The sequence below is a fragment of the Paramisgurnus dabryanus genome, chromosome 1 (assembly GCF_030506205.2).
Source record: "Paramisgurnus dabryanus chromosome 1, PD_genome_1.1, whole genome shotgun sequence".
Classification (NCBI taxonomy): Eukaryota; Metazoa; Chordata; class Actinopteri; order Cypriniformes; family Cobitidae; genus Paramisgurnus; species Paramisgurnus dabryanus.
Genome location: NC_133337.1, coordinates 36,193,881 through 36,219,692, shown reverse-complemented (window position 1 = coordinate 36,219,692; position 25,812 = coordinate 36,193,881). Strand labels below are relative to the sequence as shown.

At 40.1% G+C, this 25,812-nt stretch overlaps 1 protein-coding gene across 1 annotated transcript in view; it reads left to right on the top strand.

Moving 5' to 3' along the window:
* The window catches only part of snd1 (staphylococcal nuclease and tudor domain containing 1), a 195,323-nt gene that overhangs the window by 33,912 nt on the left and 135,599 nt on the right, over positions 1 to 25,812 (top strand). Inside the window, exons 12-15 of the mRNA XM_065268696.2 lie at positions 6,123 to 6,229; positions 9,106 to 9,216; positions 10,201 to 10,273; positions 13,813 to 13,954. Of these exons, the coding sequence (XP_065124768.1) occupies positions 6,123 to 6,229; positions 9,106 to 9,216; positions 10,201 to 10,273; positions 13,813 to 13,954 (433 nt within the window). The remainder of the gene's footprint in view (positions 1 to 6,122; positions 6,230 to 9,105; positions 9,217 to 10,200; positions 10,274 to 13,812; positions 13,955 to 25,812) is intronic.

The window sequence follows — 25,812 nt, the reverse complement described above, 5'->3', positions numbered from 1 at the left end:
GACACAATGACGTGTGAAGATGAGGCCTTGGACTGAGGCGCAGCACGTTTTAGCATCTCCCCTGCTGCCCTAGCAACAGCGTTGGACATTTTATGTGTTTCAACTGTTTAAAATATTAACAACATTTTGATGTGGGTCTGTATTTTATTCTGATTGTCTTGTTGATGATGGAGGAAAAGTGCAGGTCTACACACTGTCCCTGGCTGTCTCCCCTTTTATGAAGTACATCAGAGGTACACATTGGTACCAAATGTATAAATATATGTACCTAAATGGTACATATTAGCACCTTTTTTGAGGGGACTGTCCCAGTGGCAGCTTGGGACCATTTTTTGACAATTTTTCTGACGGTGTAACATCTCAGCTGCAAGATCTGGCCAGAAGGAAAGATTTTCTATTCATTTAAATTTGGTCTGGCATTTAAGATGTAATTTATAATGAATGTGCTGCCTCCAGACTTATCTCGGGGATTTGTAGTTTCTGACCCCTGTTTCCAGCGTATTTGCCAAGGTGCAATTTCTTTTCCTGGTGGATTTGTTCGAAATGCTACTGTGTCCTGTCTTTGGGTGTTAAGATGTAGTCTGTCTATCCACCTTATTTTTGACGTAAACGTGGGCGCTGCCATCTTTGAGCTCCTTTGTGTAAGACTTCCAGTGAGCCCCTGAAGCTAATGGTAGTCGTATTGCGGGTGACACTAGTGTTGCGTTTTGACTGGCTTGTTAATGTTCATTATGAAATCCAAAAAGACCGGCATAATTTGTGCAGTTATGGGTTGCCGTAATTGTTGGTACAAAGGCAGTACATCTCTACAAAACATTTGTTTTAACCATAATCCATGCACAAGTGCGTGGAATGTTGCACAAGAAAGTGGATGTTGTGCACGTGCACCCATGATCTGTATCCACACATCCATCCAGTAAAACTTTTCAAATATTGCCCTAATATATTAGTTAACCCAAAAAACGTGGTGGAAAAATATTGGTTTTAAATTGAATCAACTCAAAATTTTAAGGCAACCAAGTAACTTAAGTTTTTAAGTTGAACCAACTTTTAACAGTGTACCATTTGAGCTACATAAACATCTGAAAGTATCTGATCATTTAAAGTCCCAGTGAATCGGAAGTCATGATAGATTTCCGTGATGTAATGTATTTCCAAGTAAAACAGAATACCACACAAGGAAAATATTAGCCGTGTCTTTTGTTTTCCACTGTGCTTCGATTGGATATAGAAAAGGAAACAGTTCTGACAGTTCTGGCTAGACTGGATACAGCTATGGCCAAATCTCACAAGATGTCATAGAGGGTTTGGATGAAAAACATTGGTTCTAGCTGAGTTTAGGGGTAGGTTTGGGGATAGGATTAGGATGAAAACCGGTATCATCCGGTGAGATTTCACAAGATTTTGGCTGTGGCCGTTTCCCTTCTAGCCACAACCCAGATCGACACTTAGAGGGGGCGGAGTTAAAGAATTCCCCCTGATGTCATCAGAGGCCCTGTCCCAAATGGCACACTCCGGACTTGTGGTCCTCCTCAGAGTCCACACTTTGATGACATCATGTAGTCCAGACGAGTCCACGTGGGTGCACCAGAGTCGTATTTTGGGACAGACTCGAGCATCACACCGGAAATAGGTAGAGAAGTTGCCCGTCAGTGTGAACTCCTTCCTTCCGTTGTCTGATTGCCCTTTCGCAAGGACTTCTGGGTTGGTAAAGTGCGCGAAGCCTGCTGCTGTGCGGGCTTCGCTAAAGACCGCATCAAGGGGGCAAAGGAGGCGCTGATGAGCACACTTCAAAGTGTAAAAATGACAGATGGGACACCCTACGGACTTGTAGACTAAGGGAGAACGCGCAATTTAAGGCCACGAGACCGAAAGTCCACATGAGGTGCACCATTTGGGACAGGGCCAGAGAATGTTCGCCACAAGAGGGTGTACATTTATAAATATTTGATTGAAGTCTATGAGGGCACATGAATAAAAAAAATTGTTTAAATTGTTAAAAAATAAGAATTGTCACTTTTAATCTGTTCAAATCTCAAGTATTTCATTGACTTTACATTTGTGAGTGAACCAACCATCTTTATGCGGTGATCACAAACAATGGAAGTTATGTAAATTCATTCGTCAAAAAAAGTGGGAACCCTTATCTCAGCAGGTGTGCAATCACACCTTCATTTAGCAGCAACAACAACGACAGTCACCCAGCACAGTCACTCTGCCTTTTCAGAGCTGCAGTTCTCTGGAGGGCACACCGACAGGCAGAAGAACTTGGGAGCGTGGTGTCCATTTCAAATCGTGTTCCCTCTTTTGTGAGGATTGTACAGAAAGAGTGGCATTGACTAGCAGTGGGTAATGGAGGTAAATCTGTGGAGAGCGGCATTTCTCCCCTTTCCTTCCCCATATTGAAACTGAACTTGGCGGTGACATAATCCAAAGCTAGATTTGGCTAACTTTCTAAGTAGCGCCTCTGTAGAGGGTCTCTGCCTCAGCGAAAAAGTCAAATGGAAATGTTTCATTAATCCACTTATCAGGAAAAAGCACGTTTGGATAATCCTGCCCGCTCAAAGTGCCTGCTGTTATGTAGGTTTGTGTGTGTATGTGAACAAGAAGCAGAGAGGGCGAGAGAGAGAGAGTTGAGTGGAATGTCAGTGTCAAGCTTGATGTCTGTTTTTATGCAGGTGCATACCAAAAATCCTGCTTTATTTATTCGTTCACTTGTGAGCAGAGTTTCACACGTTGCCGAGAAACGCACCACGACCCTGATTCGCGCTCGTCTGCAGCTGGGGGGCGAGTCCTTATCCATCTTTTTTCCATTCCGGCTTCTGCTTTAAAGGGAATTACAGCGGCGTGCGAGTCTAGTAGCTCACTTTTAATCCATGAAATATGTGTAACCAAATTTCCTGACTACACCTACCCTCACCGCATTAGACTGCTCACAGGGACTTAAGCAGATCTAGCCGTGTATGTCTCTAAAACATGCATGCACGCTCATCATATATATATATATGTGTGCCACGTTTCATTTCCACAGGACATACTGTATCACTGGACCTTTCACTGGTTTTGCTTTAATATTTGCATGATTTCAGTCTGTGTTTCTCTCAGTCCATCCCCATCGCTGTTATCTTTCCATCAGATCTTTCTTATTCAGACACAACTCTTATACCAGTTAATCTGTCATCTGCTTCCCAAACGGCTGCTCTCTTGATGTCTCGTTCTTTCATTTTGTCTTTCTTCATGTGCACTTTCGCTCCTCTGAAAGAAAGGGAATTGTTGGCGTTTTGTGTTTCTTTATGAGACTTGGTCGTTCAACCGAGCTCATTACTCCTGCCCAATGGTGCAGAGCTGTCTCTGCCTTTCAGAGAGGGAACAAGAAGAGTAGAAGAGAGGATAAAAATGCAATCATTTAGTGTTTTATTTGTTGATGAAACACAAGACTCCTGGGGTAAGAAAATGAGGGTCCACAGGATTCCCCCATCTAATGAACTTCCATTTACGTCCATTAGGCTGGGTTACATACTTATTTTGGGGCAAATGGGTTCGGGATACTCAGAAAGAGTTCAAGAAGTGTAGATGGAAGACTGTAGGCCATGAATTATCTTTTGTAGCTTGCAACTTTCTTACCTTTTTGCCTTATTGATTCACTTCACTTTGTTTTGATCACTTTTGGTTCATTAAGCCTCTTTTTACATAATGTTTTATGGCCACAAAGCACAATACTCTTGTAAAATCTGCACTTTCAGGCCACACCCAAGGGCATTTTCAGCTGTGTGCCACAGATACACTCCAGGAGTTGTTCCTGTTGTGTTTACTGTGATCCTATAGCTCAATTGGTAGAGCAGTCAGTTATCAGTACAGTTGGGGGCTGCGTGTATGCGCGTATGCGCACATTGATGCATATAGGTCTTATACATGCATACATATATTTTGAAATCTAAAAATGTAAACAATGATCAGATATACATTTTTTAACAAACGTGCATGTTCATAGGCGGCAAATTCTTTCTCCGGCAGTGGGTACTCGTAACAGCGTCAAGCAATGCTTAGGTTACTTAGCTCTGAAGCGCCCCCGCACTTTGAAGAGGGGGAAAGCGGCGCAGTCACGTTTTCCACGTGGTTTTATACGTCACGTGTGAAGTAAATGTGAAGCAACCGTGCGTATGTGCTTAGCCATTTCGGTGACTGCTCGAACCGAGCCCCGGAGCACCCAGGGGATCGGCGCATATCTGTGTGTTTATTGTAGCACTTCCACACATGAAACAAGAAGTTAGAAACCTTTTTGGGGTTATAATGTTTCCAGCCGCGCTGAAAACGCGTTCTGATCGTGTAATGGTAGCGCAGATTGATACTTTTTTGCAACTTTGAGTGACCAAGAGAGAATGGCCGTTTCTCAATCCCAAGGCTGCAGCTTCCGGAGGTCGCATATGCAGGCTGCATGTCATCAAGCCTGGTTTATTATTTTCAGACATTTGCAAGTCATAAGCATATTACAACAAAGTATGATTAACAAATAATAATAATAGTCAACTTTATAATTGTTAATGTTATAAAATAAGACAGTCTTGATGATGTATGCAGTTTGCAAATGCGACTTCTGGAGGCTACATCCTTTGGATTGAGAAACTGCCAATATCTTGCCTCATTGTTCCGCCCCCAAGCCAGCGGGTCATCACTGATATCAGTTGCCTTCCCTTGCAAATAGCGCATTAACTCCACGTCTGCTGGCTGTTTGCATTAACACGAACCTGAAGACATCTCACTGGGCGAGATTGTACTTTATATTTTTCATAATTTGTGACGTGCACACCACCGCAGGGCGCACTTCTCAACTGTTAGTAATTACAACCATCCCAGCCCTAATAAGAAGAATTGAACTTGGTCATCAAGCCGACTCCAAGGGTGACCCTAAAACGCGTGGAAAAGTGTTTGATCATCCAAACCATACTTTTTTCTAAAAATTCCCCTTGCAATTTATTATTACATTCTAGTTATAGTTTTACTGGGGTAGAGCACAGTTTTAGATTTTTTTTATGTGTTGAGCATATGTTTTTGTCTCGTACGGCACTGGGCGGAGACTAGAGGAAAATCCTGTGACTCATGACCATTAGCTGCATTTCATATTTTTTAAGGTGGGTGACGTTACAGATGCGCAGCCATGCGTAGTAGTTGTTCATTCTATAACTGGATACAATCAATCCACACGCACCCAATAGACCGTGAGGCAATTGGTCGGGCATAGTCTTTGTCCTTGCATGGTCCCAATGCCACCCTAATTAATGACACGTCCACCTTGGTGTCAAGGTAGATGGGAGATCCAGCTCACTATGTCAGAATGGCTTTCATCCCTCTATTTTTGCTATACTTTTGGAACGAAATCGGTCTTTCTCCTATTTTTGAATATCGCAAGGCTTCTTTATATACAAACAAGAAGACTAAAGACCGAATGCAGTTGCTGTACCCGTGTGACCTCAAAATTCAGTCAGTTTTCTAAACTAGCTGGAGCAGTTTGGTACAGCTTTATTCTTTAGTGAAACAATCAGGTTTTGTTTTTTCTTACCTTCCACTTGTCTGTGCTGTAAAGTTAAAAGTTACCAGCTGGTTCCTCGCTATGTGATAAACAGTTTCCATGTTTGGTCTGGGTTCCTCTGGGGAGATCTATGGTCTAGCCTGACATGATTCACAGTGACTCAGGGTCACCTTGAAAAGTAGCCCACAGTCATGCTTGTGCACGCACATGCACACACCAAACCCCTCGCTAGATGCCCTAACACAATTTGTCCACCCTTCACAAAAGGCTTATAATCCATTGTTTTTGTTTTTTTAGGTCAGTAAACTCTCTTTACAGCCAGCTTTTCGCTTGATTTGCGGTCCTGTATGAAGATATCAAATTCAGAGTTTGACGTGTTGCTCTTTCTTGGCGTAATTCTGTCACATTTAATGCGACATCATAAAACATGGCAACGCTGCAGTTCTCTGTGTCCTCACGTGTGGTTTCACTGGTCAATTTATCTCCATAGCCCAGACCCCTGACAGGCTTATAGTCTGTATATAGGCCATGGTTCTTGGCCTAACATTGACTCTTGGAGGCCACTGGTTTAACAATTTCATTTGTATCATTACAGGTTAATGTCACGGTTGATTACATCAGAGCCGCCACAACTGCTACGGAAATGGGTGGGGTCCCTGCCTTCCCAGAGCGTACCTGTGCTACAGTCACCATTGGAGGAATGTGAGTACAGTCAACCAGATACCATCTCACTTCAGCTTTTTGGCTCATTAAACACCTGTTTCCACACTTCAAATCTTCTGTAGTCAAGCAAGAAACAGCAAAATCAATATAAAATAGATCTTCATATTAAAATTCCCTCAGAGCCCTAGTGAAGAAAGCTGTCACTGTTGAAAAAAGGGGCAAAAAGTTGAAAGGAATAGTAAATAAAATTAGGAGATTCACCCTTATAATTAGTGTGGCATATGCTTTTTTGTATGACTACTGCGTTTAATCATTTTCTATAGTTGTTAACGCAAGTCAGGCCATGGCACATGATTTTGGGGAATGTCTAGAGATGTGATTATCCAAGCATGTCCCAAAATGCTTGGAAAAGATAACATTGATTTGGTAACATGTGGAATTATCATAGGAAGCATAATGTTGCAATCTTTATAAGAGCTCAGTTGCAAAAAATCCAGATAATTTTCTCACCCCCATGTCATCCAAGATTTTTATGTCTATCTTTGTTCAGTTGAGAAGAAATTAAGTTTTTTGAGGAAAACATTCCAGGATTTTTTTCTATATAGTGGACTTTAGTGGACTTCAGTGGTTTCAAAGGGCTCAAAATGATACCAACCAGTGATGCGCGGGTTGCTCCGAAATGAGCGAGTGCCTGCGGTTACCCGCGGTTACGAAGCATAAAAAAAATGTTTTAATGATATTAGGGTCGCGGCCAGTCGGGTCGTTTGAAATGAAGATGCCAATTAACTATTGTGAACAGTTACTACTTTAAAAAAATGTGGGCAAGGGAGCGGGTAGGGTACAATATTTGAGTTGAGGGCGGGTTAGTTGAAAACGTCGGTCAGGATGTTTATACATTGACCCGCACATCACTGATACCAACCGAGGCATGTGTGTCTTATCCAGCGAAACAATCATGTTGCACTTGCCGTGTAACGCGCCACCTTACCTATTACGTAATCATGTCGCAAGGTCAAGTTACATGTGTGAAACGCACACTTGCGGACCATTTTAAACAATAAACTGACACGAAGTCATTAATTAGTATCATACAACAATGTCGACTCGGAACGGCCCTCTTTCTCTACACTTGTAAACGCTGGAGTGGAAGTTTGCATACGTCATGCATGACCTTTCGACATGATTACGTAATACGGAAGGTAACGCTAGCGCATCACAAGGCTATTGCAAGACAAGAAGTTCAATTCAATTTTATTTTATTTATATAGCGCTTTTCACAATTGTTAATTGTTGCAAAGCAGCTTTACATGAGTAGATGTAGAGGAGAACACTGAAAATCAATACATAGTAGAAGAAGTAGAATATAGCGGCTAAGGATAAACCGTGTAAGCGAGCGTATTAATAATGTAATGTATACTGTAAAGTGCTAAGTTAAGCCAAAGTTGGCTGACTCTCCCTGGGCCTAAAAAAACCCTAGGAGAAAACCCAATGGGAAAAAATCCTAGAAGGACAAAATACCCTAGGGAGAGATTAATATTTATATATATATAGACACGGTAGGGATAGGAAGCGGGTAAGCGGATTAAACTGGTTCAGCCGGTGGTCATTGGTCGCGCATCGGCTGGGCATCACATTGAAGGAGAGCCAGTAGATCAGTGGTGCGATGACCTTCACAGCAACAGGAACTGAGTCTGTTTGTCTCATTGTCCTCGGGGTCGAGGACGAGACAGGGAGACAAAATCAGAATTCTATTAGCGTAGGGGGCGTTCGCATGTAATGCAGGTGTCATACATTATAGTGGTTTAATTCAGCTCGGTTCCAGACAGGCTAACTATTGCGGCAAGAGTATATTACCCATATGAGGTATGTGAGTGCTTTGTTCTAGACAAAATAACTACAGCGGGAAAAGTACATTTACTGGACATTCTATGTGAATGCTTTGTTAAAGAAGAATGTCTTAAGTTTAGATTTAAATTGCAGTTAAAAAGTACTTCTTTTTATTTTTTTTGGCAAAGATGGCAATCGTTTTGCTAGATAAGACCCCTTATGCCTCGGTCAGGATTGTTTAGAGCCCTTTGAAGCTGCATTGAAACTGTAAGCTGTTGAGGTCCACTAAAGTTCACCATAAGGAAAAAAGTCCTGGAATGTTTTTCTCCAAACGTATTTTCTTTTCCACTGAACAAAGACAAGCAAACATCTTTGATTACATAGGGAACATTATTAGGATTATTCCACTTTCCTAAAAAATTGTGTGTCAGCACAAAAAATAAGTATATCAACATATAGCCGCTTGCACCAACTGGGCATAAACCCGATCCAATGTAAAATTTACACCTGTTGCACCATCTAGGCCTAGGTACATCTGAGACTCACGTGTGATAACGTCAAACTCAAAACGGCAACAATTTAGTTAGAGTCGTTGTTGAAAACCTACAAAAATAAAAATAGTTGCTGTTTTTTCAACCTGTTTTTGGTTCATTGGTTTTACTACCATATAGAACAGTGCTTGTTTATTTGCTGTAGATTCATTACAGAAGATAATAATGCATAATGTGCTGGTGGACAAAAATGCTGTGACCCCTTTTGCAAGAGTTATTTTTCACACCCACCCACCAAACAAACTTGCTAGCATTTATCTTGTTGCTTGCTTCTATTATAATCAAGGAAGCTGTCTACACTAAAAGCCCCTGATAAGAAATTCACCCATTTAACCGTCACTCAAGCGTATCCTCCAGCTCACGTTTGATTGCTCCATGGTTATTGAAATCTGTGGTTGTTTACAGCTTTCACTTCCAGCGCAGATAGCCTACTGTTATTATGAGATGCTCACACTTAATTAAAAAAACGAAGGAAAAAAATAGGCACGCTGTCAAAACAAAGTTTTAATTTTCTTCCGTTCTACTCTGTCTTTACAGAAACATCGCAGAGGCTCTGGTCAGCAAAGGTCTCGCCACAGTGATCAGATATCGTCAGGACGACGACCAAAGATCTTCCCATTACGATGAGCTTCTTGCGGCGGAGGCGAGGTAAGACGAAACTGAAAGAAAATCACCAGCGAACAAATGCGGCCCATATTCACACACGTTCAGAGGAGAAGAAGCCATCTGTGAAATGGAGCCATTTTGTTCTTCGCTATAAGTCATGGCTTGTCTGGTTAGCTCTCGTTTCATGGAGGCAATATCAGTCCCAAAGCTCATACTTCAACTGCCAGCACTAAAGCATGGCTCTTTTATTCTTTGTCTACGAATATAATTATATAGATTTGCAGTGCTGAGGTTTCCGGGGGTGCTTTATTGCACGAAAAGAGATTTGAATCTTGGGGTCTGTGATAGATGGGTGACCCTCAAGACAAAGAGAATAGCTTCTGGTTATCTGCTCTTCTTTCATTTTCACTGCTGTTCTTCACTTTTGGTGGTGCTTTTGAAACACCCACATATATTCTCTCTCTCTCTCTTTCTCTCTCTTGCTCTCTCTGGGTAATGCTTCCCCGTGGAGCCAGTGGAGATAGGCGGTTTGCGGGTCTCAAATTTATTTTTAGTAGAGATTGCTGGTCGTTACCCTACATCCTCTGAGAAATCAACCTCGGGACGGGCTCGCTCGCCCGCTCTCTCTCTCGCCCCCCTCGCTTCGGCTGAACGTGATTACACACCAGGGAGGCTACAGCCACAGATACATCTGCCTTAAAGAGGCCAAAGATGCGCCCCTCATTCCTTCCATATCCACTGTAATCTGCAGGCATCACTGCTCGCACTAAAACACTAAGCTCCATTTCGGCACTCGCACACTCACCATAACAATTCCCATGTTATGCATGAGATCTCCTGGCCTGCACTGCTTGTGGGAATCTCTGGATGGTGTAAATGTGATTTGTGGGCTCTCTTGTTATGTGGGAGGTGGTTGAATGGACCGGTCTGTTCAAGTGTGGTGGGTTATTTCCTGCGATGGTTTTATGGTCCAGGAACAGTTGTGAATATTTCTGACACTAACACTTGACTTCTGAATCATTTCAGGGCGATCAAGAACGGCAAAGGACTTCACAGTAAGAAAGAGGTGCCCATTCACAGGGTGGCTGACATTTCAGGGGTAAGTGCCTTTGTTTTGGAGTTTGATTCATTTGAAATGATGGTTCAGAGGAACTGGTTAATGGAGACCAATTGTTGTTGAAGGTCTATCTGAGAGACCAAGTATGAAACTGGCCAACTGACATTCATAACGGCCAAATTAAAAACGTATTATAAGAGTTACGGTATTCAAGGTATTCATTCATTTTATCACCGGTGCAGTGATAAAATGTGACCCTATCTGTGCAAATTCAAGCATAAGAGTCTTAATGTACAATAATTGTGAGATCAAAGGAGCATCGAAGTTTGCAGGGTTCCCACCGGTCATGGAATTTCTGGGATATTATGAAATTTTAAGAGGTATTTTGGCATCCTGTCCATAGGTCATGGAAATTCTGCTTTTTAGTCAGGAATACGTCAGGGTATTTGACATTTGACTTGGAGTGGGAACCGTAAGTTTGGTTTTTATCATTGATTTCAATATCCTTTAAAGATATGAAGATGATATATTTACACAATGTTCTTATATAGGATGATTTAATGTAGAAAACATTAAATCACAAACATAACTTAAAGGATAATTCCGGTATTTAACACTTTGAGTCTCATTTCTGGTTTGTTTTGGATGAACTACAGTGATGGACACTGAAATTTTGACAATGGGTCGTGTCTTGACTTTTTGACTTGTTTACAAGCGTCTCTTGACTGCTTCAGAATGGAAGTCAATGGCCATGCACAAACATGTCATTAAAACAACACTTAACATTCATTTTCAAAACTGTGCTACTCACCGAGTGGTTTGTGGTGTTCGTTGATGATTACAAACAAGTTGTGTAGCCAAATATAGTTTCTGTCATGTTTTATTTGGCATTTTGTAAAATTCCATTGACATCTCTTGGAAGACTCATTGCTCGCTGATATATCACTCCGCTGCCGGGAAACAGAAAAGGGTCTGTTTACATGTGGTTGTAGTTTTTTCGCTCGGTTTCTCTCAGAAGAAATTTCTCCCATATTTGATGGCTCAGTGACTAGCTTTAGGTTTGAAGTTGAGCTCGATTGTGACTGTCTATACGCTAGACATCGAGCGTACTTGCATGGCAAAGTGGTTGTCGCCATCAAGTGGTCGGGAGTAACGCTTCAGACTCAAATATAGAGCGGAAGTATATACGCATTTGTGAGGTATCTGAAAAAATAGTTCCACTATAGTAAATAACACGGATTGAAATCATACATTGCGCCAATATATTTTTTTTTAATCATCAACGAACACTACGCACCACTTGGTGAGTAGTACAGTTTTGAAAATGAACGTTAAGTGTTGTTTTAATGACATGTTTGTGCATGGTCATTGACTTCCATTCTGAAGCAGTCAAGAGACGCTTCTAAACAAGTCAAAAAGTCAAGACACGACCCATTGTCAAAATTTCTGTGTCCATCACTGTAGTTCATCCAAAACAAGCCAGAAATGAGACTCAAAGTGTTAAATACCGGAGTTATCATTTAAGCTGGGTTTTCACAGGCAGGGTCACTTATATTCAATGTCTTGATAACACCATGAAAGTGTAATTTGGGCACATGTGAATGTTTTCACCCTCGCTTTCATATCCCAGAATCCTCATCTGATTCCTTGCTCTTAAAGCCTCCTATGACAGTTGATTTATTGCTGTATTACGGTCCTACCCATTAATTTAATGAATGCTCCTCCAAAAATAGTCTTCATTCAAAGTCATCACGGTTGTAGATCCCACACTGTTTTTATGTGAATACCGTTAGGGCCATGCATCACGCAAACATTCAATTTTACTGCTGAACGGGCGACACGTCAACAGGCTTGTTATTCGGTACATGCGTGTGAGGCCGTCGACGTCTTCAACTTTTATCTCCTTCCTCTTTTTACTTCTCTCATCTCTGCGTTTATGAATGAGACTCTCTGGTTTTAATGAAGTGTATGGGCGCCGCCTGAGAACAGTTTCAGGATGTAATTTGCACCCGGGTTTGTGTAGGAGGCTTTTAGCGCCAAGAGAAAAAAGTGAGTGTCACTCTAAAACAAGTAGCGTTCTCGTTTCTCATCCAGAAACAAGATCCTCATCGTTACTTGACTGACAGTCAAAATGACGTTGTTTGGATTGAGACTGTGTTGTTGGTCTGAGGGACCATTTATCTTTGCATTTGTTTATGTCTTTTTTTGTTCTTTCCTCCTTTCGGATTTATTTTCCCTTCTTTATGTGTGGGTCACGGTTAATTCCAGCTGCAGTGGGTGGCTCCAGTGTGCGGCTCCAGTGTGCAAATGTGTTTAAATTTATACATACCAGACCCTCGGCTGTCAAACCTCTTACTTTTGCAATTACACTCTTGGTTAGGGCACACTTGAAATAGACTTTCCATTCTCTCAGAAAAGCTCACAAGTGTCATAGACTGTTATTTTAGCTCGGTCCAAATTATATTACTACAAATGATAATGTGTCCAAAGTAATGGAGGAAAACCTGCTGAGGATGTCCAACGCTATCTCATGGCAATTCGTACATATTTTACGTGGTGGCTAATTCGTATTTTTTTCGCATGACCACATTTGTACGCTTTTGTATTATGTGCCTTAACCCCTGTGACGTTGGGGGCGAGGTAAGGGGTGGGGTTTCGTAATTTTTTTATGATATTGTACTTTTTTGCACGATTAACTTTGTACGAATTCATACTTATTAGCCATCTTGTTAAATATATAAAAATTCTCGTGAGATCAGGCTAGGATGTCACAGATCCACCTCCAAATTTTTGTACAAATATTTAACAGAGCCTATAATGAACGCCAAGTATGTACCGAATACTTCGTCAGTGATTAATCTGATGTGTAGATGATCTTTTACAGCTCCGATGTGACATTTCAACATGATCTCATGAGAAAAAGTAACTATTTTACGTGGTGGAGAATGGCGTTTTAGTATGAACTTGTACGATGTGAATTATAACGAAACGTATGATTATCCGAAAAGACGCACAAACAAAAATCCACCCCTAACATCACTGGAGGGGGGGGTAGATCCTATGAGACAAAAACGTATGAATGAGAATGCATAAAAAATCTCCACCTCGTAACGTGAGGAAACCAGTTCACGGTATGCGCAGGTTGATCCAAAATGAGTTACCGGTGTTTATGAGTCATCCAAAAATATTTTTTGATATTCGGTTCGCGGTTGGTCGGGTCTTTGAAATAAAGATGCCAATTAACTTAACTATTTTAAACAATTACTACTTAAAAAAATGCGGGTCAGGAGGCAGGTCATGTACGATATAGTTGCAGGCGGGTTTGTTGAAAACGTTGATCGGGTCCGGGTTGTTTATACATTGACCTGCGCATCAGTGGTAGGTGCGGATTGCCTAAGATCCATTTCGAGATTGTTTTGTAATTGTTATTGCATTGTATTTGACACAAAACTGCATTAAATTAGCTGTTTTAATTTTTTTCTGTTAAATATGCCAAATTTGACCTTTTTACATTATGCATCCTTTTCATGGTAAACAAATGCCACTTCTCTTGTCCTTAATTTCCCCCTTTTTTTGTACAGGAGACACAGAAAGCCAAACAGTTCCTGCCGTTCCTGCAGAGAGCGGGCCGCTCGGAGGCCGTGGTGGAGTATGTGTTCAGTGGCTCTAGGCTTAAGCTCTACATGCCCAAAGAGACGTGTCTCATCACCTTCCTCCTTGCCGGTAAGTGACAGTCCACATTGGTATGTCGACCGCACCGCCATGTCGACCACTCCGCCATCTGTGATCTCATGACAGCAACAATGTGCCAGCTAATCGCTGTTGCTGCCCCGGGTTTTGTCTAGTCCCCCTACACTCATCCGAAAAAGTCTTAACTTGAATACCCCATGCAACCTACAATATAAAAGCATGTCTACAAGTAACCTTACCCAAAGCTGCATAGGAACTTGCTTTTTCCATGAGATGCTTGTGGAGTTTTTGGATTCAATAGCTTCTGTCCTTTCCTTCTGACCTGCGAAGGTTGGTGTTTTCTATAAGGTCTTTATATTTGATCTTCATGTGGGTGTTTTTTCAAAGTCTATGACCTCCCTGAAGCAACATGGCGATCTGAATAGCTCAATCTGAGGAAGGTGAAGTATCGTAGCTTCTTCCTGTGAGGTCCTGCTCCTCGGCATATGTTCATTTCCGCAAAAAATCCCAGTGTTTTTCTGTGCGTATTTGCCCTTATATGGGGCGGTGCACATTTTGCCACCGCACATCGGGGAAGGAGGTGGAGCATTTTGACCTCTTACCTTTAATCAGTGTTTTGGACATACCCAATCCCAATTCTTGGCAGCATGTGTCAACTCAAACAAATTTGTGAATTTGGTGCCAAATTCTCCTCTTTGACTGCTTGAGCGAAGCACTTGTAATATTTGATTCTTGCATTATCCAGTTGTAGCATGCGTTTATAGTCAGAGTATCATTTAGAGAATGTACGTTTACATATTAATATTTCTAAAGAGACCAACCAAAATAGTTTTCCACCAATAAAATCATCTAGGGGGTCCAAATGACGTTTGCATTTTGATTGTTGATTGAATTCCACACAGCACTGGAAAGTTTTCTATGAAGAGCGCGCAAACATTGGGTCAAGCTTCATTAGACTACCTAAAGACTTCATTAGACTTCATTAAAGTGTCACTTTCTTGCGAATCAATCAATTTCTGCCTGATGTCGGGTTAGTAAGACGTATGAAACCCTGGACGTCAGCACGCTCCCAACCTCCACGTCGCTCGCCAAAAAGTTTAAGTGGCCAGCTTGTTTGTGTCACTTCTGAGAAGTTTATTTTGGTGTCCACCCCCCTAACCCGGTCTAATTATTCAAGCAGAAAACAGTGAGAGACACCCATCTATTTCTGCTCTCTCCATCCCTCCATTTATTTGTTCCTACTTTCCCCAATGGAGAACAAACGCCCTCCACCCCCGGCGTGCTCAATTGTGCATATCTTCATTGGAGATATTTCAATTAATTTGGTAATTTGTTTCTGAGTGTCTTCCTTTTGTTTTTGCTTTCCTCCATTTGTTCCTTTTGTAATTATTTTTTCCTGATCTTCCTGTGAGGGATTTGGACAGAAAACCATTCCTTATCACGCTGCTCTTACTTTTTTCTTATCATCAGTATCTCTTCTTTTTTATGCAATCTATTTTAGGCGATTATATTTGACTTTACTGCCTGCTTTCTTTTATCTCCATCTCTCTGTCGCTCTTTTCCTATGTTTCTCTGTCTCTTTTTTAGATTTATGATTTTATCACCTAATGTATGTTGCATTGGTTCATGATTTTTCTTTCTTTTTTTGAAGATTTTATTCATGTAGTCATTTTTGCATGGGGGTTGAGTCGGACTCTGCTATCGGCTTTTTTCTGCATATCACTTACTCCACTTCTCTCTCTCTCTCTCTTTATCTCTCACACACACTCACTCTCTCTCTTTTTTGTGATTTAATCACCTGTGCTGTATTGATTCACGAAACCCTGTGAGTCAAACTCATTCAGCAGTCAAAACAAATACAGTTGATGATTTTTGGCAACGCTTATCATCCCGAAGACGATTCCTATTTTTTCCCAGCCACGAGTGCTCCGGGATGCACTCTCTCTTGGTGGAGCCTGGTTTGATCTTTTTCCATTGATGTTTTTAGTGCTTGCAGAAACCATATTTTAGAAAGGAAAACACACTGCACCGCTGGCTGTGAAAAACGCAATGGCACATGAGAAACAGCATCTGGAAGTTCTAGAAGTTATTGACTTTATAGCACAAACACTTTCGTTTCAAACCCACTTAATCTCGGCCCCAGGCCATTTTTTTGAAGTTCCAAAAAGCTTGCATGTACTTAGAGGGTTTTGCAGTTCCTTAAACTAATTAAATGATTAAAGTGACATTTGTGAAAATAAGGCATTTGAATTACTGACTCAACCTTTTCAATGCCATTAAAGTGAAATTATGTAACCTACACATTAGAGCCTGATAAAACGCTCATTTATGAGAAAATACGTCAGAAGCACTTACAGGATTTTGCATTTGAACCCTTCAGGTAGTTTTATATAAAGCAATAGAGATCTATAATACGATTTTGTGTGTTCTGTTCCCATCATGACATCTCCTCATCGTATTGGTTGCATGTTTGTATTTCCTTGTGTCCATACAGACAGGATCTTTCTCATCATAATCTTTGCATGAATGAGCTCAATGCTAAATTAGAGCGCAGGACACAGACGTCCAATCAGCCGCGTGCTCTGCGCTGAGTGGTTGAAAGGTCAGACAATGCCAAAGCCCTGACGAAAAAGAGGGAGAGAGAGACAGACGTGCTTGCTGTCACTCAACCTTCCATTACTGCACTCGGTTCCCTATTAGTGTTGCTATGGTGAAAGGCTCTCCACCCACAGGCATGCCAGCAAAGGTTACTGCATTAAAAGGGCAGAAATGCTTCATTGCTCGCTCTTTCTTTCCATTTCCTCTCGTTTTCCTGGTTAAGTCCATGCTTTCCTAGAGAACCAGTGACATACACGTTGCTTCTAGTAATGGAGTAGATGTTCAACCGACGTCAAAACCGATCGATAGATGTTGGGTTTTAACCTTACGCGTGGAATACAATCAGGGTTCATTTTTTGTAATGCACCGCGGATATTTCTCACGTATTTGACCCAAAGCATAACCGAACCTTTGTCCCACTTTGCTCAAAAAGGGTTGTCGTGTGAAACATCGAATTTTATTTGAGCTTTCAGAGCATAGGCTACTGAAATTTTCAGAGCTTTCTGAACTATAAGAAGACCATTTATGGATAATTGTCTACAAAAGTGCATGCAAAATCTTCAATTCTAAAAAAGTGTTCAGTCACATTTCACTGTCCTTTCTGAATACAAATAAAAGGCTTAGACGGGAGGGGTTCCAGTCAACCAATCGCAGCGCTTGGAGTAGAACGGACGCATTGTTAAAATTTTGTCGAGGCTGTGCATACCTATGCATAAACTAAGGCGTAGCTATGGCGTACAACCAACACACAACTGTAAATTACACTTTACATGAACGTGTGTCATTCTTATCCGATTCTTCTTATGTGCACTTAGAGGACTTTGCAGAAAAAATACTGGTATTTTTGAATGGCCTGAGGCCGTGATTAAGCGGATTTGAAGAGAGAGTATTTGATGAATGTATAATACCTTCCAAGAGCATACGTTTAATATCATTATCTCATTTTTGATGACGTTTAGCGTTTTTTTTTTTTTTTTTTTTGACCATTTGAGCGACACATTTTAATGTGCATAACACACAAAGTATACTTCGGCCTTAACATGGTTACTATATAGAAGTCTTAAATGCACACTACCAAAAATCTTATGGTGAGAGAGGAAGAGAACGAGTGGACAATGGTCATGAAATCCTAAATTATGAGTTTCATCATGCATAAACTTTGACTAACATTACAAGAGGACTTCAGTAAAAGAAATCCTACAGTGGAGTACATTATTCTTACCTTTTTAACAGCTGGATAAAGCATCAAGCTGGTTTTGTTAAAGTGCAGTCTTTTCTTAAAGAAAAATGTTTAGTTTTATCTCTTGAAATGAAGTGGAGTCATTTTCAATCCCATAGTGAACTATCTCTGAGTGCTGTAAGAATAAAGAGCCTCTCCTCTGTTCAGTCTAGGGCCGTTAACCTCCTTTCTAAGGGAAGGACCAATTGGCATCTTAAAACTCTCACTGGACTGCAGCCTATTTTTTCTTCAGACTAAAGACCTGTTTGTATTTTTAAATTGTGATATTTCATATTCTTTATAATGCACTAAGGAAAATAACTCATCTTTGAGTCATCTTTGTAAAAAAAAATTTTTACAGCAAGTTTTCTTCTTCCCAATACAGATGTTGTAGCCATATGGAAATGCAACATAGGCGGTAGAGAAATATGGCTACCAGGAGAAATGTTTGAGCTACCAAGAAATTAGAGTTTAAAAAATAGTTCTTAGAAATCTAGTGTTTGTTTAAATGTTTCTTTTGATTTTATTTTTTAAAGTTTAGTACTCATTTGCTACAAAACAAAGTGTCAAGTGCTGCACCGAATGTTCGGCAACTAAAATAATTTTGACGAAAATGGCAAAAACTAATTTTATCAGTGTTTGGCTAAACAAGTGATAAGAACAAATAACTTTTACCAAGCAATAAGGTTAATGATGCGATCAGATCACAACCGATGATGATAATGAGGCGCACCCTTTATAAATACAGCAAACATACAGCATTACAAGTTTTATTTATCATTTAAAATCAAGACATCCTAAACAACACATAAGAGAAAGACATGTTGGAGATTGTGATCCTGCAACCTTTGTCTGCTGAATGTGCAAGCATGGAGAGCAAGAGACTCTTAGATGAGAAGAGTAATGATGAAGAGCAATGGCAGTTTGTAATAAAAAAACTTCCTAGAGCCACTACATCCTACAGTCCGACAATGACAAACACGCTTATATTAAAAGAGAAATAAAACATTTATAAACAAAAGCATTTTGTTAGACAGAAGTGCTAAGTTAAGCACTTTTTTTCCTTTGTCATGCTCCTGTCAATCTTATCGCCGTCTCTCTCTCTCTCTCCCTCTGCTTGACCCTGACTGAGCAAACACACGCGCGTCCACTGCTTATAAGTGCTGCTTTTTGATGCAAAAACTAGAAGTATAAGCTGTGCATTCGACCCTGTGCATACGTTTGCATACACTTAACAAAACTGACTATAAGGTGCATTTTGTGTTGTAAAATATTCGATCTAATTGATTTCTGTTTAGCCAAGACTGTGGTTTAATTTAAATGGAACGGATTTAACAAATCTGATAGCTATCTGATCAGAGAAGTGGCCTGGTGAAAAAAGGTCCTCTGTCTCCTTTTTTTTTTTTTTTTTTTAAATCTTCATTTGTTAAATAAAGTCAAATAAATATAGTACAAATTCTGAAAAGCAATAGTGAGAAAATTGGCAAAAATAATTAGGAGAATGATAAAAACATGTTTGGTTTTCGATATTCGGCCTTCAGCTGAGTGTTTCATTTTATTTAGCTTCTGCCAAGAATTTTCCTTTTGGCGCATTGAAAATGCAATAATTGAAAATGATTCACGTACGTTCAATCCTGTGTATTCAAATACTTTTCAAGGGTATAGAGTCAGGAATTTTAAGTAGCTATCTTGGTAGTAACCCTTAAAAATCATGACTCAGAAATTCAAAAGATTTCATTTTTTTTAAAGGATTAAAACAAATTTTTTTAGTTATGGCCAAAACAGGATGTGTCTCTTCATGAAAAGATCCACATTTTGGGATAAAGGGAATAGTTTACACAAAAATGAAAATTACTCACCCTTAAGTCGTTCCAAACCTGTATAAATGTCTTTGTTCCGCAAAGCATAAAGAATATTTTTGAGCAATATTTGTAACCAAAACATTTTTGAGCACCATTGACTTCCATAGTAGTCAATGGTGCTCATGTTTTCTGCTTGATTTCAAATATCTTCCTTTGTGTTTGGCCAAACAAAGAACTTTTATACAAGTTTGGAACAACCAGTGATGTAGTGGTGCCTGGAGAAGTGGGTAATTTATGCCCCCAGTTTTTTAAAGATGTGGGTATACCCCATACCATCTAATAAAAAAAGTGGGTATACACCATATACCTGCGTATACCCTGCACTACACCACTGGGTACAACTTGACTGTGAGTAAATGATGACATTTTTATTTTTGAGTGAACTATCTCTTTAAAATGTCATAGGGGTCTAAAGTCTTCATGTTCTTGTTACATAATAGCAGCTTGACTGTTTGTTCCCCCATTAACATTTTTACAGTTTTATCATTTGGCATGCGTTTAATATATAATGTTTCCAGCTGACTGCATTTTCTTCTTGGCTATTTCGGGAATGTGTGTTTTGTATGTGTACCACCAGCTGCTTATTCCTGTATCCTGAGGTTCACTCCTCTTTCCTCATCCTCCTGAGCTACGATCAGAAGAAAAGTTCGCTTGTTTGATTTTCCGAACAGAGTACTCCTCACCTCGACAGGGTCTTTCCTTCCTGTCTCAATATAAAGGCAGCAAGAAAGAGAAGACAGCGGTCCTCTCTTGAAAAAAAGGGAAGTTAGAAGCAGACATCAAAGCGTTATTTCACTGGAGGTGTATGGTGAGACAGGGCAGCAGCAGGGGGGATCTTCCCTCTTCAGGGCATCTCTGGTGCTGATGTAAGTTTCATAAGCTGCTCAGAACGTCCTCCGAGATTAAGAGGAAGCCAGCCCTCGCTCCTGTTCGTAGGATACATTCTAGTGATTTGTACTTTGAGGATTTGGCTTTTTTGTGATGTTGATTTCTCACGTCAGAGCTGGACCCTTGTGAATAGCTCCCATGCTATGGTGCTCATTTGGGAAATATGAGTTTGAATCTAGCTTGCAACATCTGTCGTTTTAATCTTTATAGTCTGTGTTACAGTGTTGTAGTCGAGTTCAACTCTAGTCCAAATGCCCTCCAAATATATTTTAAACGGGTAGTTTTGCTTCGTTTGAAATGCATATAACTTTACAAACATAAACAGGGTTACTACCTATTGATCTGACTTTGGACAGATACTAGAGCGCAGCTCTCTGCACATGCGAGAGACAGAGAGAGGTGCCTAAATGCACATGATTATATTTTAAACAAGTGGGATCATTTGCCTCAGCTCGCTTGAAACTGATAAAACTGAACAAATACATTAGGATTACTACTTTGTGTTTGAACTTTGGACAGATGCGAAAGTGCTTAGAACGTGCTGGATTTATAACACAAAACCAAAGGACAGAAACTGAATGTGGCACACTTATTGAATTACCTTGATTATCTTGTTTTTATAATCAAAATGTGCAAAAATCAAAGTTGAAAAACGATTAATTGCAACGCCCTTGCGTGAAGGGCACATTTGTGCTCAATAGGAAAGCCCGAAGTGTATTTTTTTACATAAACATATGTGCGTACATGTACACTGAAGTTCGCCACATGCACATTGGGACAAAATGTAATGCATATCCACGGCTACATACAATATTCTTTTATATGCGCTTTTATATGCGCATGCATAGCCTAGTACCGTGGTTACAAACATGCGGCGGTGCACGAACAGTTAACATATGCGTAAACACTAAACTATACTTCAGCTTAAGGGGCCGACCACACCAAATGTGTTTGATAGAGGGGACGAACTAAGTGTGTGGTGAGATCGTAACAAGGGCGTAGTTAGCTTGAACCTTCTTACGTCAGAGTCATTTTTTAGCCCCAACATCCAATAGTAAAATTCAACTGCAATAGCCACCGTTCAACCTGAAGAGGTCAGCACTCAGACGTTTTTACACCATATATTGTAGTACTGAAACACTTTATATCCAAATGTCAAAAAAGTTACTAAATCAATGAACAGCACTAATAAAGCATTTTTACAGATCATTAACTAAAAAAAGTTGGTTTAGGGTTTAGTTACTCTAAGTACACAATCATAATCTCACATCACATGTAAAACCAAACAATTTAACTATTAGTGCGGGAACTTCGGACAGAACGGGAGCGAGTGCGGGAAGATTACTTCTCTATTACTTTTCCAACAGCGTACACAGCACAAAGCGCATAAAATCATATAGCCTAATTGGTTTCGGAGTTCCAAAATTTTGCCTGGGCGGCTGCAGTTTCATTTTCAATGCAGTATAACTGTGCTGTGTAATCAGATGATCTCTGCACTAAATGTGTTTCACTATGACTGTAACAAACTTTCATTCAAAATCTGATTCCCCAAATTAAAATCATGTCAAAGCGTAAACTCAAATTCTGGCACTTGCTTTGACCTTGCTCAATGGTGAGAGATGCACAAACACGCAGACTTTTTCTCTCTAAGCAACTGCAAACTTTTGTCACCACAACAAAACGCCCGGCCCTCCCCTCATTCGATTGAACAATTGAAAAAACACGAATGATGTGGGATTCTTTTCTGCTCAGAGCGCTCCAAAACACCAGGGTTACGTGCGGATAAACAGTGTGCATAACCCTCACTGTCCATAAAAAACATTCAAAAAAAGACGCCTGCCACTTCCATAAACATGTTCTGTGTTCATGCTAGCAGCGCAGAGGTCATGATCCTCAGGGAACATGCATACTGATAAAATGTGCATTGTAGTGCACTGTAAGTCGCTTTGGATAAGTGTCTCCCATTGCATAAATGGCTCAGTCAAATGTCAGTCAAACTCTGCATTTAGGCTGCCCATCATCACTTCGTACCAATATTTACCAAATCATAGCCCTACAAAATATTATTGGTAAGACGCATACCATAATGAAAATTTGCATGCAAAATATGTTTTGATCTGTACCTTTATTTTACCGTGTGGATTGGTTTGACAGGTTGGACAGTTTTAAGTGTGGATGCTTGTCAGCTTGCAGGCGGGTGTTTTTGTGTGCCGTTCTCAAACCAGAATGCTGCAGCTTACAATGACTTAGCGTTCACTGAAAAGAGAGCAACCCTGCAGTGCTGCTTAGAGCAAGGGATTGATTTGTGTGTGTGTGTGTGTGTGTAAGCTTTGCCTTTAGAATAAGATATTCTGGCTTGTCACTAGTGAAGTTGTTTTCATGAAACTAGATCATTTACGGTCTTCTTTACTTACTTCGTTAAGGGTATGTGCGTTTTCCACTAACCTAAAGCTCCCTCACTCTCTCTCTCTCTCTCTCTCTCTCTCTCTCTCTCTCTCTCTCTCTCTCTCTCTCTCTCTCTCTCTCTCTCTCTGTCTGTCTCTTATGTAAGCCCAGATTTGACAGGATCTTACGCACAGTTCTCGGATGCAAACGGTTTTCACTCAAAGCACCAGCGCTGTCACGTTGTTTTGTGATGATGGTGAATGGATTGACATTATTATCATGAAGGAGACCGCCCCTCTTGTAAAGGAGCTGTGTTATGTACACAACACATAGCATATAATGTTGTCTTTTAGGTGTAAAGAGAGAGTGTCTTGTGAGTGCTGCACTCTCTTAGTGATTCTCCCGAGGTAAAATACTTTTTTTTTTGTATTGTGACGTGTGCCGTGCTAGCGATGGTTGAAGGTCTCGGAATGCTTTTACAGAGCACTGCGTTTGCTGGGTGTCTTTTGTTTTCAGTGCCAAATCCGCTGCTTTTAAGGTCTGGCCTTGGCCGCCCACATTCATGCGTCCTTTCATGGATGGAAGCGCAGTGTTTTTTTTTTTAAGCAGGCGAGGAACATATATATGGAGAGAAGTATTAAATATAAAGACCTGAGTGGTGTGTAAACACCCTCAAACCTAAGGTACGGAATTGAAAATCCTCTTAATTGTTTGTTGCTTTAGCTCTCAGTTGTCCAATTGTTTAAATTCTAAAGCGTAAGTGATAAAGGAACCAGATATAACAGGGCTCGAAATTATCTTTTTTAGTAGGTAGCACATGTGCTCCTAAATTGAAAAGTTAGGCGCGTCCAATGAGAATTATAGGAGCACCACAACTTCATCATCCTGAAGATTAAATGCTTGAACAATCATACATGGGCTTAAATTATTTTCCACACGCTTGGCCCATTTTTTTTTTTTAACAAGCTCTTATGCTTAAAATGGTAGATTCACAGGGCCTTATAAAACCATTTAATGTTATTTTGAATTCATTTTTTATTTGAATTTAAATTTTCATTATTTTTAATGGTTAATTACATTTCACTTTTCAGACGGAATATTAAATTAACAGAATTTATCAAATTTAAGAGTTTATCTTTTCTAAAATAATCAAATAAATAAATACATTTTCATCAAAACATTGCATTTTTATTTTCTGACAAATTGCTGTGTAACAAAACTAAATAAAAAATAATTGTTAATTGTTGCAAAGCAGCTTTACATGAGTAGATGTAGAGGAGAACACAGAAAATCAATAGATAGTATAAGAAGTAGAATATAGCGGCTAAGGATAAACCGTACAAGCGAGCGTATTAATAATGTCACGTACACTGTAAAGTGCTAAGTTAAGCCAAAGTTGGCTGACTCTCCCTGGGACGAAAAAAACCCCTAGGAGAAAACCCGGTGGGAAAAACTCCTAGAAGAACAAAAAAACCCTTGGGTTTTAATATATATTTACATATATAGACACGGTAGGGATAGGAAGCGGGTAAGCAGATTAAACTGGTTCAGCCGGTGGTCGTTTGTCGCACATCGGCTGGGCATCACGTTGAAGGACAGCCAGTAGATCAGTGGTGCGATGACCTTCACCGCAAAAGGAACTGGGTCTGTTTGTCTCATTGTCCTAGGGGTCGAGGACGAGACGGGGAGACAAAAACAGAATTCTATTAGCGTAGGGGCCGTTCGCATGTAATGCAAGTGTCATACATTATAGTGGTTTAATTCAGCTCGGTTCCAGACAGGCTAACTATTGCGGCAATAGTATATTACCCATATGAGGTATGTGAGTGCTTTGATAAAAATACATTTAAATCATTATTATAATTTTTTTTTAAGTTGATTTTGCTATACAATAGTAATATATTTCTGTCAACTCCATTACATTTAACAGACTTTATTTTGATGGGTTGTCAGTGTGTATTTGACAATTGCATCTGCGATAACTTTGAATATAAACTTTGTGTATTTGTGTCTTCGGATGCTAAACCCAGCACAACACAGTCATCTGTGTAAAGTTTCATTGGTCTCTATGAGACATTTGCTAATTATTCCACAGTTTATGCTAACATTTCGTAAAGAAATTAAAACCGGTCGGACCACACACATTATTTGCACTCACACAAACGCTCCCAAATATATTTTGAGGTCGCACATATTTTATATTTTGAGCCCTGTATAACAAGATTGGGCACTCGTATTACTATAAATGCAATGGTCAGTATGTCACTGCTTTTGTGATCCTGTAGCTTGGTTGGTAGAGCATTGTCTTAGTGCAAGATTTCCAGGAAACACAAATACTTATTAAATATATAGTTCAAATGCACTGTTAATCGCTTAGGATAAAAACGTACTCCAAATGCATAAATGTTTTTTTAAAACCGGCATTGCTGATCTTAAAAATTAGCCGTAGTAGGACTGTCAGAGGCAAAAACTCCAAAACCCCAAAATTGCTCTTGTTCGTGTGTTTTGCTTTAGGTTTGAATGAGGTCTTAACCCTCATCTGCAGGCATAAGCACAGACAGCTGCTCCCTACCGTCAGGTCTGCATTATGAGTTTACTTGAGGATATTAGACACCGTGTTCCTGATTTCACGTTTTTCTATAAGTCTCTCCTTTGCTCTTCATTATCTGCTCTCAGCGTCTTCTGTAACAGAATGTTCTGGGTGTTCTACTCGAGTTTGTGTGTGTGTGGATACAGGAAAGAACTGATGGTGTCATTTGATGTTTTACTGTATATTAGATCAGGAGGGATTGTCAGAAAAAATCACCCTGACAAAACAGTCATAACCTTAGGTCTGTATATTTGAGAGACGGCCTGAAAAAGGCTTTAATCTCAGAAAGTGGCTGTCTGTTCCTGCATAAAACATGGGGCTGTCACTCGGATCTCGGTTGCAGATATTC